The sequence below is a fragment of the Phoca vitulina genome, unplaced genomic scaffold (genome assembly GCF_004348235.1).
Source record: "Phoca vitulina isolate PV1807 unplaced genomic scaffold, GSC_HSeal_1.0 scaffold19, whole genome shotgun sequence".
NCBI lineage: Eukaryota > Metazoa > Chordata > Mammalia > Carnivora > Phocidae > Phoca > Phoca vitulina.
In genome coordinates this window covers 14,687,115-14,703,813 of record NW_022589722.1, presented here as the reverse complement: position 1 = coordinate 14,703,813, position 16,699 = coordinate 14,687,115, and the positions used below count along the sequence as shown (strand labels likewise).

General features: G+C 35.1%; 1 protein-coding gene across 3 annotated transcripts in view; it reads right to left on the bottom strand.

Annotated features, from left to right (window-relative positions):
* ANO4 (anoctamin 4) overlaps positions 1-16,699 on the bottom strand; it is a 350,573-nt gene that overhangs the window by 60,514 nt on the left and 273,360 nt on the right. For all 3 annotated transcript variants that reach the window (XM_032416461.1, XM_032416459.1, XM_032416460.1), the window contains one exon: positions 566-648. In XM_032416461.1, the coding sequence (XP_032272352.1) occupies positions 566-648 (83 nt within the window). The remainder of the gene's footprint in view (positions 1-565; positions 649-16,699) is intronic.

Genomic DNA, 16,699 nt, shown 5'->3' with positions numbered 1-16,699 from the left:
TCTGTATTGCAATCTGAGTACCACGGGCTAGAATAAGAGGCATTTAGACATTTCTACCAAGGAGGCCTGATGAGGAGTGGTTTCCCCTCAGCATTTATGGACTTGAGGTCATACTTCTGAGCCTTTACAGCTCTGGGCACTGTCCAAGGTTTCTGGAGAGCTCACAGAAACTTTTCCCTGGAATTCTCTCACGAGGTTTCCTTCCATGTACCTAGAGCTGTAAGACTAATACTCCCTGCTAAAGTAAAGAAAATGGATACCATTTAAGAAAACTAAACAAACCTTACTATTAATGCTTCTGATGTCTCTACCTACAAGTGAAATGCTTTACTGAGCCACAGAATCTTAAACTACAAAGCAATCACAATATTGTCTTTTCCTTCTTTTAAATTCTGTTCGTTTTTATACTACCTGAAGTTTTTTTTGTTTTTGTTTTTTGCAAAGACAGGTATTGAAATGCTTTATGAGTTAACCTGACTTCTGTCACAGAGCAGAGGGGTAACTCAAGAGGACTGTGTGTTTGTTGATTTGCTTTTTGAAAAATTCTGATGTAAATAATACAAACCTCCTCTTCTTCCCAGTCTATCAGATCCCAGTCATAGGCAATTACGGCTCGCCTTCTTTTCCAGAACTCCAGGAAAACTGTCGCTGGAACAAGCAGAGAAACACAAAGATGTTTTTAAATAAAACAGTGCTGTTAACTGTCACTGAATAATGAAGTCATTGCAGAGAATGACAGTTGTTTGTGTAGCATCCTTGAATATCAGAATTTCTAGCTCAGCTTCATTTAACAAGGACCTTTTCTGAGAATTACTAAGCTTGTGTCAAACATAATGAAAAATTAGAGATTTCATTTAGAATTAAATTAAGCTGATTTTCAAGTCGAGGCAGAACAGACTTAGAATAACAAAGCTCCCGGGATATAAAAATACAGAAAACTAGGTTACCAACATCTTGCTCATTGATAGAGTATTTATTTTTAAAAGCAAGGGGACAGGTAAGGGCAGAAAAGCAAAAATAAAACTTAGCAGTTTACATGTATTTGACCGGTAGTGATGCTGTCCCAAATCCTCTTCACAACAAATATCTATGTAAAGCATATTTTACTTTTTTATTGAAAGAAACAATTTTACTATTTTACTCTTTTTTCCCCCAAACTATTTCTTTGTTGTTACATTAAAGGAAAAAGTGTGCAAATTCCGTTAAGAACCTTTTTTAATGAGGCGTGGGGTAGCTGGCTTTCCCACCCAGGGAAATCTGGAGGTTTATCCTCATTCAGGCAAAGTAACTTTCTACTCAATTCAATTATTATACAATGACAGAGGGGAAAAAATAATCAAGACATAATCTCGCTGCCTTGGAAGTTACAAGCCAAATGATAGGACACAGAACACACATATATACACACACGCTCAAACTTGGAGGATGACTGCAACACAAGATATCATAGAGACATCCAAGAGACAGAACTTGTGGGTCCATCTCTCTTGGGCCTTGCTATGGTACTTAGACTTACAGAGGCAAGGGTCCAGGGCCGACCTGGTAGGCAGGATTTTCTAAAGCAGGGCTTTAGTCAGGACTGTACACTCTGGCCTCAGAAAGGCCTGATGGGGGACCGTTCTAGGACAGCCTAAGGCCACAGGAGACGCATCCAGTCTGTCCTACTGGCCCTACCACCCCACCTGGGGGTCTCATCTGAAGGAACTGACTTCTACGACAGACCAGTGGCTGTCAGAAATATTCCACCCTTTCTTCTCCCTAGCATGTGCTGAATCCTGCCTGGAGGAGAGAGAAGCTCTACTCAGTAATTCCCTTTTGTGGCTAATAATCCTCTTCCTCCCTTCCGTGACTTGGGAGGATGAGAAGAAATTAGTTGCTTGTACAATTGCCATTCTTTTGTGTTTTTGTGTGAAAATACATCTGAGGAAGAATCTGCTGCTATCTCTAACCATGAACTAGGATATAATCAAATACAGGTTGTCTCCGTTCAAGGCAAATATTCAATCCCACACCCTTATTATTCCATGATTTAAATTTCCTTGCCTAAATACTCCCAGGCCCAGGAGCCCACTGCACTTTGAGCGTATCTAGTTACATGCCGCCTTACATCGTGAATTCACATTTTCCTCTTTGTCTCCTTTGAAGCCGGCTTTATGTTAATATACATATTTGTCTTCTACCACTGTATCACTCAGTACTATAAGTTTGATTAAAAACTATTATTTCTTTTATGGATTGATTCTCAAAAGGCTTAAAATTTCTAAGTGTTTTGTCAAGATTTTCTACTCTATGGAATTCTTTCCACAAAAATTTGGTCTAAAATACCTTTTTCTCAAAGTATCAGAAGGTTTAACCTTACTGCTAGCATTTTGAACTTCTCAGATTCCAATCTATCTTTCTATGTAGATAATGCTTTTTTGAAAACAAGGTCTGACCAGGTGTGGGTATCAAGGAGCCACACCACCTACAGAAAAAGCCCCCATTACCAGCCCAGGATGCAAGGCTCTTGATGACTCTGCCTGTGTCTAACTCTCTGCCCTAACTTGTACCCTAGACTCCAGGCTACCTCACTAGCAGTTTTCACAGGTGAGCTGTGACGTGAATTTCTTAGCGTTGCCTACACTGTTTCTTCGGCTTATAGTGTTCTTCCCTGTTTGGGTCCATTTAGCCAATCCCACTCTTGCTTCCAGATTTGGCCCTATGTGTTCTGCAATCACTCCCTTTGAACCTTTTCTATACACATGCTGAGTTGTGCAGGTAACTCTAGGTCAGTGCTGAGCATAGCATTCAGCACCTAAAAAACAAGAGAAAAACTTGAGAGTGTCTATCACTAATTGTGGGCTTCTTGAGAATAAGGGCTATATATTAGCTGTCTTTATATCCCCAGGGTCTAGCACAGTGACTGGCATCCAGAGAGGCACGGTAAATGTACAAATGACATGCTGTCATGAAAATGAAAGCAATGTGACAAATTATTCTTTTCTTATTTATCTAAATCTTAGAAGAAATTAGGGTATAAGTTTGAAAAACATGCAATTATATCTTGTGATTTTTTTTTTTTTTTTTTTTTTTTTTACAGAGAGAGAAAGAGAGAGAGCACAGGAATGGGGCAGGGGGAGAGAGCGAGAAAGAATCCCAAGTAAGCTCCACGCCCAGCACAGAGCCTGATGCTGGGCTCAATCTCATGACCCTGAGATCATGACCTGAGCTGAAATTAAGAGTTGGACGCTTAATGGACTGAGTCACCCAGGTGCTCCAATAACATTCTATTCTAATTATTACTCCTACTACTTGGTTGCATGGACCCTGTGGCAAGGACTACCTACCTCTAAGATGCATTCTTGCCTTTTTCCACAGTAAAAGACTGTTGCTGGTATCATGGCTGCCCATCTATACCGTAGTTCTCGGATCTCCTTGCTGTTAGATATGGCCAAAGGACAGTTCTCACTAGTGGAGTGTGAACAGAACAATGTGACGTATGCCACTTGCCTGTTGATATCTTAAGACAGTGAGGGTGCTTCTTCCACATTCTCTTTACCCTTTTGGATAGGCGGAGCCCACACAACTCAGACGATATTATGCAAATGATGTCAAGGTCTGGGAGGATGGTAAACAACTTCTTTGTAGGAATATGAGTCCCTGAATGATCCTGTGGTGCAAAGCCATCTGCCAATCTGGAATGCTTACCCCATTCAATCACTGAGACATTGCATGAGGCATAAAGGTGAAAAAACTTACAAGTTACTTCCCTTACATATTTTATATAGGGCAATATCAAGCCACAATAATCTGAAACGTTATTAGTTTTAGTGATAAGACAGAGCTTTGAGTGCTCTCTTCTCTCCCTTTTCTACTCTATACCACGTTGTACTACTTACCTAATCTACCCACAAATGAAGTTCATCCGATGTGTTAACATCAATGCCAAATAACAACCCTCACAGCATTAGAAAAATCTGAGACTTCTGAATTTAAGTATAGGAAGGGTCAAGGTTAGTGTTCAGGTAGGTTTGTGTTCAAATACCAGGATACGTGGCTCAGAATTGTACACAGGTGAGAAGGTTGTCACATGTAGCCCATAAAGGACACAAAAAGGACACGACAGAGTGTTCTGCAGGCCATCCTCTATTATCATTTTCTTAAATAGAACAATTATAGTCAATTTCAAATCAATTTGTGGCAGACTTCTATGCATTTACCAAAACCATTTCTTATCTTTCTAGTCATAGTTAGATTACATTTTCCAGCCTTTAGTACAGTTAGATGTGGCCACGTTTTGGTAAATGGAAAGTAAACAGAAGTGATCTATGTTAGTTTTGGACTAAAAAATTAGGAATTGTATCACCCCTATCCTTCTTTTCTTCTTTTGAGGGGTGAATGGAGAGGACTCTAAGGATCCAGAAGGGGATAGAGCCACAGAATAAAAGGAACCTGGGTACTTAAATGACCATGTAGAAGGCTGACAACCAGAAACACCTGGCTGGGTTTCATGTGCATTTTTTTTTTTAAGATTTCTTTATTTGAGAGAGCGTGAGAGAGCAAGCATGGGGGGGGGGGGGGTTGGGAAGGGGGGTTGAGGCAGGGCTTGATCCCACACCTTGAGATCACAACCTGAGCCAAAACCAAGAGTCAGATGCTTAACTAACTGTACCACCCAGGTGCCCCTCATGTGCATGGGTTCTACTAAACATCTAGGTTTTGCTTTTTGTGTATTACAGCAGTTAACTGTAGTCATCCTAACTGATACAGGTTTTTTTTTTTTTGGAAAGTACAACCATGGTTAACATTTTGCAAACAGGAAGAAAAAACCCACTGAGTTACTATTTTTTTGTCACCTTCCTAAGGCATTTTGAGAGTCTTATGCAGGAAAATCTCCCCTTTAAGCTGCATACCATTGGGTTCCATGGCAGGGTTGAAATACTGCACTATTTAGTCACTGTATAGTAAAAATTTATTACATTTTAGGTACTATGTTTTATTTTCTCAAAAATCTGTCAAGGTGGGTATTATTTTCATCATCCTATGAATGAAGAATCTGAGGTCCAGAGAAGTCACATGGGTAAGTAAATGACAGAACTGGGATTTGGGCCTAATATGATTTTTTTTTTTTTTTTTTTGGTGGGGGAGCTTAAAACAGCAAATTTATTCTCTTACAGTTCTAGAGGTTAGAAGTTCAAAATCAAGATGTTGGCAGGGTTAGTTCCTACTGGAGGCTCTGAAGGAGAGTATCTTCTATGCCTTTTTCCTAGCTCCTGGTAGTTGGTAGAAATCTTTGCATCCCTTGGCTTGCAGAAGCACTATTCCAATCTCCCTGCCTGTCTTCACAAAGCATCCTACTCTGTGAGTGTCTGTCTCTCCATTTTCTCTTCTTGTAAGGACAACAGCCATACTGGGAATACAGTATGGCCTTGTCTTAAGTTGATTACATCTTCAAAGACCTTATTTCCAAATAAAGTCATTTACACAGGTACCAGGAGCTAGGACTTAAACATATCATTTTGGAGGACACAATTCAATTCATAACAGGGTTATTTGGGCTATTACAATGACTAGGGGCAACTGGCATTTAGGGTAAGACCCAGGGATGCTATCTGTCTTATAGCTAGAAGGTCACAGTCTAATCTGGGGCTTCTAATTTCTATTGAATCAGGAAAAGCCGAAAAGAAAAAGAAAGCCTACTCTTTGAACCAGAGGAGGACTTTGCTGAAACTAGTTATAAAAACCAAAGTACCATACCTCAGGTTATAGGTTCCCTGTGAGAGCCTGGCATTTACTCTCTATTTTTTCCCTTAGATCTATGCTTTTTCTCTAGAGGCCTGGAAAAACCCACATTTATTCCCAAAGATGCTAGGAATACATGCTGCTAGTTTTTGCCCTTTGGTAACATAATAGGTATTCAAAAGCCTAATTTGATCCTTCATTTGGAAAATTTCTAGCCTGGGAGTTCAGAAGAGAATTGTGTCTAATGCTAGAAAATTAATTATAAAGACACGTTTACTCCTTATTTTTGAAAAAATCCCAAGGGCTTAAAGATCCTATAGCCTAACTTCTGTTAGACTGTGGCCAGAAATAAAATAGGCAGTATATAGGAAAAAGGAAGGATGATTTTTATTTCAGAAAAGTGACCTGCTGTCTGATGACTCAAAGCATTTTCAGAAACCTGGTCAACATGATTCTCTTCCTAGGAAATTACACATAGTCATTTTTCTCCCAATTCTAATTTCCTTCTTTTTAAAAGTGAAATGAATAATACTAATGATTTCATTATTTATGTCCTTTATAACTTTCTGAGAATGTTCATTTGGAGAAGGTACAGGGAAGTTACATGGATGTGCTTCCCAAGAACTTAGAAATAGAGGAATGAGGTCACCTCCCGAGAGCTTAACTCATAAAACCTACACATAATGAATGAGCTTAATAAGGAGTCACAAACTCAAATGCTAAAATGACCAGAGATCAGTACAAAACCTAGAAGAGGAAACCACACAATAGGGAATGGTGGGGAATGGGACCAGTTGGGGAGTGTGTGCACCAAGTAAAGTGATAGGTGTTCTTCAGTTTCCACTGACGGCACTGTGGCCAGATCTTCAAATTTTTCAAGAGAAACTATAAAAATGTATCTTCATGTGAACTATCTCAGTTTCAAAATAATAGTTTATTTGTATATTTTTAAAATTGGTGAGGACCAGAGTATTTTTATTGGTTGCTAATTTACAATATTTGAGGTGGGCTTTGGCAATAATAATGCAAGTGAATGTAAATGAGTGACTAGAGAGTTTGTGTAACACCCCAAAATGCCAAGATGAAATTAATTTCAGGATCCAGGAAAAAACAGGAATGTGACTATATTTTAAGAAGCTGAAGCTTAATTATTGTTATTAGAACCGTTCTGGAGAAAGTCAATGTATCCAGATAGGCGGTGGCCAACTTGTAACTTAGGAAAAACAAGGGTCTAAGGATACAAATTTTGCAGTTTAATCTGATGTAGGGTATTAGAAGTGTATCCTGACATAAATTGGTCTCTGGGGTATTCTATGAAATGAAATAAAGATGACTAAGTATTCAACAGAAAAAAAATAGTTGCTCCCCTTTTTCACTCATTTAACAGTTATTAATTGTATTCTTTTGATGTGCTAGGGATTCGCTAGCTACACTGATTTCCAAGCTCAAACAACATATGATGATTAATTCAGCTTCTTAAGTATTCTGACACAGGAAGAAGGTGCTCTAGATGGTCATTATAAAATAATATTCTCTACCATATACTTGCATTTTCACATTCTGGATTATGCACTAGTGCTTGCAGAGTTTAGAAGAGGTTTCTGTTTGCCCAAGTCCAATTAGCTTTGGGTATTCCAAAAGTGCTTCTGAACTGGTAAAGATGAGGAGACACCATGGGTAATGGCAGTTTCCCCAAGTGACCACAGTTCTCTGAGGCCCTGCCTGAGTGTATGCTTCCCTTCTATAAAAAGCCATCAAGCTACAGGAGACTGAGGATTTTTGCTTCTACCCATAAGGATTAATGGCTTCAATATAAGAAACAACTGTTTTCAGCACTGGACAAGACATAGTACAGAACTGTGATCCCTGAGAGAAAAGAAATAAGTAAGGTGAGCCTTAGGATCACACCAGCTCATTGTTTGGAGGTCATTCACAGGCTACAATTCAGATGGTTGAGCCCAAACAGAGCCTAGTGGTCTTACTGAGCTTGGGAGATTAGAGTGGGGAGAGTGAGGTAGCAAGAATTTGTGGGGCAGAGTACCAGAGAGAAGGGAGCTATATTGAAAGAAAGCTCAAGGTATCAGCAATGAAGTTCCTTCTCCTCTTTACATGCATGGGGTGAAACTAGATGAGGCTGCTTGATGGTAGCTAAACAATCCTCAGAATTCAGAGGGCTAAAGGAAGTTTCCAATCCCACCAGTCAGAGTACAGAGATGTTGCAACACACAGAACTGATACAAGACCTCATAAAGATCATCTCTTAGTAGTGGGTCTGGACCTACCCTAACAAGCTAATAACAAGTCTCGAGGTGATTTAACTGGGCTGCAAGAGAGCTAACTGCATACCTAAACAAAGTCCAACAGTAAGGAAACATAATAAAAAACAAAATTCAACACTCTTCAGTGTTTAATAAAAAATTCCCAGACATACAAATAAGCAGGAAAATAAAGCCTATAAACAGGAGAAAATTCAGTAAATCCCAGGGAGATAGCCCAGAACTGACAGAAATGATAGAACAAGGGTGATAAAACAACTGTTATAAGTATGCTTTGTATGTCAGGAAGATAGACAAAAACATGAACACAATGAGGAGAGTAATACCAGGCATAAAAAGCCCCAACTGACTGAGATTTGAGAATGGAAATTGAAAGTTATGAAAAGAAAAATACACTGGATAGGATTAACAGAAGACTAGACTTTTCAGAAAAAAAAATCAGTGAATCTGAAGACAAATAATAGAAACAATTACAGATGAGACAAAGACTAAAAAGAATGAAAAATGTGAACGAGGCATAACTGACCTATAGAATATTGAGTGATTCTGGAAAAATTTCAAAATTGGATAAAAATTAAACTTATTGATGCAAGAAACTTAATGAACCACAATTACAAGAAACGCAAAGAAAATGACAACAAAGCACATCTCAGTCAAATTCCTGAGAATAAGTAAAAAATCTTCAAAGCAGATACAAGGGAGGAAAATCTTATGTAGAAAAAAAAAAGAAAGAAAAGGTCAGCAGACATCTTATAAAAAACTGTGCACGCCTCCACACAATGGAAAGGCATCCCTTAAGGCAGGGTTTTTCAATCTTGACACAATTAACATTGTGTCAACGGTTTTGAAAATATTAAGTCATTTTTCTACATAAAAACAGTCCATATGTTAGTGGTACTTTAATCTTCAGATTAAATGATAATCTGAGATAGAATTGTCAGATGATCTTCCAAAAGAAACTCAACAAGGCCATATAACTTCAGGAAAAGAAAGACTGTAAATTTAGCAATGTTTCTCAAACTCAACACTATTGATATTGTAGACCATTTAATTCCTTGTTGGGGGGGTGGGGTGGGTGTTGTTTTGTGTATTGTATGACATTTAGCAGCATCCCTGACCTCTATCCACTAGATCCAGATGGCAGTATCACTCCTTTCTTTCAGTTATGACAACCAAAAATGTGTCTACACATTGTCTAATGTCTCCTGAGAGGCAAAATTCACTCCTGATTAAGAACCTATGCTCTAAAGTATTGAAAGAAAAAAACCCCCTGCCAACCTAGAATTCTACATCCAGCAACAATATCTTTTAAAAATTAAAGTGAAGCAAAGATATTTTTAGATCTTAAAAATCTGGGAAAATTCATTACCAATAGACCTGCATTATAAGAACTTTAGTTTTTCAGGCAGAAGGAGATGATACCAGATGGAAATCTGGATTAATATAAAGATAGGAAGAGCACATAAAAACAAGTAAATAAAATACATGGGTAAATGAATTTTTTCCTCATTTCAATCTCTTTAATAGATAATTACCTGCTGAAAGCCAAAATAATAACAATGTATCAAGAGGTTTACAACATGTAGAGTAAAATATATAACAAGAATAGCAGTAAGATATAGGACAAAAATAGCAGTATATGGCAATAATAATACAAGGGACAGAAAATAAAAGGTGAAATATACCATTTTAAAGTTCTCATACCACATGTGAAATAGCATTATATTATTTGAAAGAAGGCTGTTATAAATGAAAGGTGTATATTATAAATCCTTGAATAACCTTATAAGAGTAAAACAAAGAAGTTTTAATAACTAATAAATCAATAGTGGAGATAAAATTAAATCATGAATTATATGTTAAAAAAAAAGAAGATAGCAGGAGGGGAAGAATGAAGGGGGTGGAAATCAGAGGGGGAGATGAACCATGAGAGACGATGGACTCTGAAAAACAAACTGAGGGTTCTAGAGGGGAGGGAGGTGGGGGTGGGAGGATGGGTTAGCCTGGTGATGGGTATTAAAGGGCACATTCTGCAAGGAGCACTGGGTGTTATACGCAAACAATGAATCATGGAACACTACATCAAAAACTAATGATGTAATGTATGGTGATTAACATAATAATAAAAAAAATAAATAGAAAAAAAATTAAATCATGAAAATACCTAATTCAAAAGGAGAGAAAATGATGTAAAATAAAACAAATAAAATAACACATATAAAGCAAATAAAAAGAATGTATATTTAAACCAAATGTATTGATAATTACATTGAAGGTAAATGGTATAAAAATTCTAATGAAAAAGCAGAGATCACTGGATTGGATAAAAGTAAGACTTACTATTACCTGTGTATAAAACACTTTAGATATAAAGACATGGATAGGTAAATGTAAAGGAAAGAAAAATATATCACACAAACCCAAATCAAGAAAGACTGGCATGGCAATATTAATATCAAAGCATACTTGAAAACAAGAAATATTATCGGGAATAATGATGGAAATTTCATAATGACTAAGGGGCTTCAAGTAGACATAACAATCCTATATTTAAAAATACATGAGGCAAAATGTGATATAACTGAAAGGCAAACTAGATGAATCCACAAATAAAGTTGGAATTAGTATAAATACAGATGACTAAAACAAAATAATCAACCAAGTGGACCCAAATGAAACTTACAAAACATAAAACTTAACAACAGCATAATATATAGTCTTTTCAAATGGGCATGGGACGTTTGCTGAGATACCTTATTGTGGGCTATAAAACAAATCTCAGTAAATTTAAAAGGAATAAATCATGCAAAATATGTTCTCTGAGTTAAACTAGAAATCAATAGCAGGCAGATACCTAGAAAATCTCCCAAACTTTTTTAATTAAACAACACACTTCTATATAACTCATGGGTCATAGAGAAAATCAGAATGGAAATTAGAAAATATTTCGAACTCATTAAAAATGAAAATATAATGTGGAGGATAAAACTAAAGCAGTACTTAGAGGAAATTTATAGCATTAAACTCATATTTGAAAAGAAGAAAGGTCTCACATTAGTGAACTAGGCATTCACCTTAAGAAATTAAAAAAGAAGAGCAAACTAAACCTAAAGTAAGCATGAGGAAGGATACATAACAGCAGAAATTAATTAAAAAAAAGAAAACATAAGAACAATATAAAAGCATCATTAACATCAAAAGCTTGTTCATGAAAAGATCAATAGAATTGATAAATTCCTATGCAGAATGAACAGAAAAACAAGAGAAAGACATGAACTACAATTTCAGGAATGAACAAAATTATATCACAAAAGATTCCACCAAAGGTAAAATATGAGATTATTATGAACAAATTTATGCCAATAAGTTCGCAAGTTTAGATAAAATGATAGAGTCCTTGAAGACAGAAGAAATAGATAATCTAAAGAGCTCTATATCTGTTAAGGAGAGTAGGTTTGTATTAAACACTTTCCTGCAAAGAAAACTCCAAGCCCAAGCAGCTTCACTGGTGAATTCTACCAAACATATAAAAAAGAAGTAATATAATTTTTATGTAAACTTCTCCAGAAAACAGAAAAAAGAACATTTCCTCTATGTGGCCACATTACTGCATAACCAAAAAAACACTGGAAGAAAATTATAGACATTTATGAAAACTGAAGCAAAAACCCTAAAAATATTTTAGCAAATCAAATACAGAAATATAGAAAAAAAGATAATACAGTTGACCCTTGAGCAACATGGGTTTAAATTGTGTGGGTTCACTTATATGATTTTTTGGATACAGTTACTATAAATGTATTTTCTCTTCCTTACAATTTTTTAAATAATATTTTCTTTTCTTTAGCTTACTTTATTATAAGAATACAGTATATAATATATATAAACATACAAAATATGTGTTAATCAACTCTTTATGTTATTGGTGAGGCTTTCAATCAACAGTAGGTTATCAGTAGTTAAGTTTTGGGGGAGTCAAAAGTTATATGTAGATTTTCAGCTGCACAGGGTTTGATGAACCTAATCTCTACGCTGTCAAGAGTCAACTGTATATTATGATGAAGTGGGTTTGTTTTGGAATTCAATGTCACTGTAGTATTTGAAGGTGAATCAATTTAATGAATATATCAACCATCTTTTTAAAAAGCAGGATTATCTTATTAATACAGATGAACACTTTTAACAAACTCAATATCCATTCATGATAAAAATTCAGTCTCTAGAAATAGAAGTAAAATTCTTAAACTCGATAAAGGGATATTTACAAAAATGTATTTCCCATTATACTTAATAGTATAAGACAATACTTCCCCCCAACACTGAGAACAAGGAAATGATGTCTGATGTCATAAATTCTATCTAACATTATTCTGTCAGTGTAATAAAGTAAGAAAAATTAAACCCATATGAATTAGAAAAGAAACAAAATTGTATTTATTTATAAATGTCATAATCATCTATGTTGAAAATCCCAAGGAATCTACAAGAAAGCTAGTAGCACTTATAAGTGAGGATATTTACAGGATATGAGGTAAATGTACAAAAATCAATTCTACTTTTATATAGTAGCAATGAGCAACTGGAAATTAACATTACAGAAATAAAACTATAAAAAATCAAAAATATTAAATAGTGATAAATTTAACAAAATATCCAAAACTATACACTGAAAATAATACAAAATTGCACAGAGAAATTACAGATCATTTAAATAAAAAGTTAAATAATGTTCATGGATAGACATATTTGATACTCAGTTTTCAACCTTCCCAAAATGATCTCTTGATTCAACTCTATCGCAGTAAAAATATCAGCATCTTTTCTGGTAGAAACTGACAAACTGATTCTAAAACACATAGGGAAATGCAAAGTCCCTAATATAGCCAAAACAATGTTTAAAAAGAATAACATTTCAAAGCTTACTATTATGTTATAATAATCAAGACAGTGTGTTATTGCCATAAAAGCACACATATCCCAACAAACAAAAGTTAAGGCTAGACAGCTTCACTGGGGAATTCTACCAAATATTTAAAGAAGACTTAATACTAATTCTTTTCAAAGTCTTCCAAAAAATAGGAGATACCATTTTTTTTAAGATTTATTTATTTTAGAGAGAGCGAGCGAGTGCGCACACAAGAATGAGCGAGTGGGGGGAGGGGCAGAGGGAGAGAAACCCAAGCTGACTCCATGCTGAGTGCAGAGCCAGATGCAAGGCTTGATCCCATGACCCGGAGATCATGACCTGAACTGAAATCCAGAGTCAGATCCTTAACCAACTGAGCCACCCAGGTGCCCCGAGGAGGTACCATTTCTAAATTCATTTTGTGAGGCTAGAATTACAGACATCAAAACCAGACAAGGATGCCACAATAAAAGAAAATTACAGGCCAATATTGAGATGAACACAGATGCAAAATCCTCAACAAAATATTAGCAAACCACTGGGTGTTATATCTAAGTGATGAATCACCAAATTCTACTCCTGAAACCAATATTATACTATACGTTAACTAACTAGAATTTAAACAAAAGCTTAAAAAAAATAAAAAAGTAAAAAGTAAAAAAAAATATATTAGCAAACCAAACTCAACATTACACTAAAATGATCATTCACTATGATCAAGTGGGATTTATTCCAGGAATGCAAGGATGGTTCAACATCCATAAATCAATCAACATGATAGACCACATTAACAAAATGAAAGATACAAATCTTATGATCATCTCAATAGATATGGAGAAAGCATTTGACAAAATTCAAAATCCATTTATGATAAAAACTCTCAACAAATTGGGTATAAAGGGAGTGGATCTCAACATATTAAAGGTCATGGATGACAAGCCTACAACTAACATTATACTCAGGTGAAAAGCTAGAAGGTTTTCCTCTAAGATCAAGAACAAGACAAGGATGCCCCCACTCTCACCACTTTTATCAACATAGTGCTGGAAGTCCTAGCCACAGCAATTAGTCAAGAAAAAGAAATGAAAGGCATCTGAATTGAAAAGGAAGAAGTAAAACTGTTACTGCAGATGACATGACATAATGTAGAGAAAACTCTAAAGATGCCAATAAAAAAACTGTTAATAAAAAAATTAATAAATTCAGTAATGTTTCAGGATACAAAATCAACATATAAAATTTATATAATACATAAATGCATCAAAAAGAATAGCTAGGAATAAATACATCCAAGGAGTGTGAAAGATCTGTACACTGAAAACTGTAAGACACTGATGAAAGAAATTGAAGAAGACACAATTAAATGGAAAGATATTCCATTTAATTGGATTGGAAGAAATACTAATATTGTTAATATGTTCATAATCTACAGACTCAATGCAATCCCTATCAAAATTCCAATGGCATTTTTCACAGAAACAGAAAAAACAATCCTAAAATTTTATGGACCCACAACAGACCCTAAATACACAAAGCGATCTTGAGAAAGAAGAACAAAGATGGAAGCATTGCTCTCCCTGACAGAACCATATATAGAAACTGAATTTTCATTAAATCAAGTTTATATCTCATTTATACATGGAGTCTAAACACAAACAAAGAAACAAACAAAACCCCTAAGGTCATGGATACAGAGAACAGATTGTGGTTTCTAGAGGTAGGGGCTGGAGGTGGGCAAAATGAGTGAAGGTGGTCAAAAGGTACAGATTTTTACTATAAAATATACATATTTTGACTATAAAATATAAAACCATAACATAAATGCCATGGAAATATAATATATAGCATGGTGACTATAATTAACAATCCTGTATTGTTAGTTGCTAAGAGAGTAGATCTTAAAAGTTCTTAACAAGAAAAAAAGTCTGTAATGATGTGTGGTAATGGATGTTAACTAGTGTTATTGTGGTGATCATTTTGCAATATATACAAATATTGAATCATGTTGCACACCTGAAACTAATATATGTCAATTATAGCTGAATAAAAATGATTTTTTAAGAGCACACATGTGGATCAAAAAAATTCCAGATGTAGATCCACACATATATGGACAATTGATTTCAAGGAGGAAAAGGATAATCTTTCAAGTGGTACTGAACAACTGGCTATCCATATAGGCAAAGAAATAGATCTGACTTTACCTTATATACAAAAATCAACTTGAAATAACTCATGAACATAAATATAAGAGCTAAAACTATGAGCTTTTTAAGAGAAGACATAGAAAAAAATCTTAGAGACCTTGAGTTTGGCAAAGATCTTAAATAAAAAATTAAATGCACAGACAGAAAAGAAAAAAAGTAAAACCTCTTGCTTTTCAAAAGACACCATTAAGGAAAAGCAATGCAAGCCTCAAACTGGGAATAATATTTGAAAAAATATATAAAGAATACTTTTAACTTAAAAATAGGAAAACCAATAACAAATGGGCAACAATCTGAACAAACACTTCACCAAAATGAGCAGATTTGAAATAAACTCATGAAAACATGTTCAACATCACTAGTCATTAGGGAAATGCAAATTAAAACCACAGTGAGATAACACTATACATCTACTAGAATGACTACAATGATACAGACTGATAATTCCAAGTCTGTGAGAATGTGGAACACCTGAACTCTTATATAACGCTGCTGGGAATGCAAAATGACACAGGCATTTGGAAAACAATTTCTTATAAAGTTAGACACTTATCCTAAGATCAAGCAATGCTCCTCCTAGTTATTTCCCCAAGAGAAATAAAAGACTTATGCAAATATGCAAAAATTCTAATATCCAGTGATTCTCAGGTTTATTTTTTAATAGGCTAAAAACTGGATTGGATCCAAATGTTCATTAATTAGTAAATGGATATACACATTTTAGTATATCCAGGAAATGAAGTACTATTCTGTACTAAAAAGGAACAGACTACTGACATTTGCAACAACATAAATGAATTTCAATCACATTAATCTTAGTGAAAAAAGCCAGACACAAAATGCTAAATATTGAATGATTCTATTTGCATGAGATTCTAAAACAGGTGAAATTATAGTGGTAGAAAGTAGGTTAGAGGTTGCCAAGCGACTCACTGCAAAGTCATGAGGAAACTTTCTGGAGGATGAAAATATTCTATCTCATCATTATGGTGATGGTTAAGTGACTATATACATTTGACATAACTTGTAAAATTGTACATTTAAAGTTGCTGGATTTTATGTAAATAATACCTAAATAAAACTGATAAAAACTTCCCATAATCCCCTCACCCAGAGAAAACTACCATTAATATTGTGACATAATCACTTTGTTTTCATTAGTATTTAAAATACTTGAAGTCACATTTATTTGTACACTTTATATCCTGTATTTGCAATTTTTAAAATACAATCTTTGTGTTCTATTACTTGCTTTGAAAGACTAATTTTTAATGGCTGTTTATAATTCCCTTAGAGATTCTTCTGTTGTTGGATATTTATTTTGCCTATTATAAATAACTAAAACTAGGAAAATACATTTATGTGTAAGGTTTTTATTCTGTAATTTAGATATTTTCTAAAGCCGATTCTGCATATTTTGACTGAATATTGGAACAGCCTTCTAAGTGACCCCACTTTCACTCCCCTCTTGCTGTTGTCAGAGTTACTTCCCAAACACAACAGATGATGTCACTCTCCAGCTTACAACTTCAGTTGGCCTTCTGTTGTCTACAGGGTGAAGCCAAGGTTCCCTGTTGAAACACAAATGT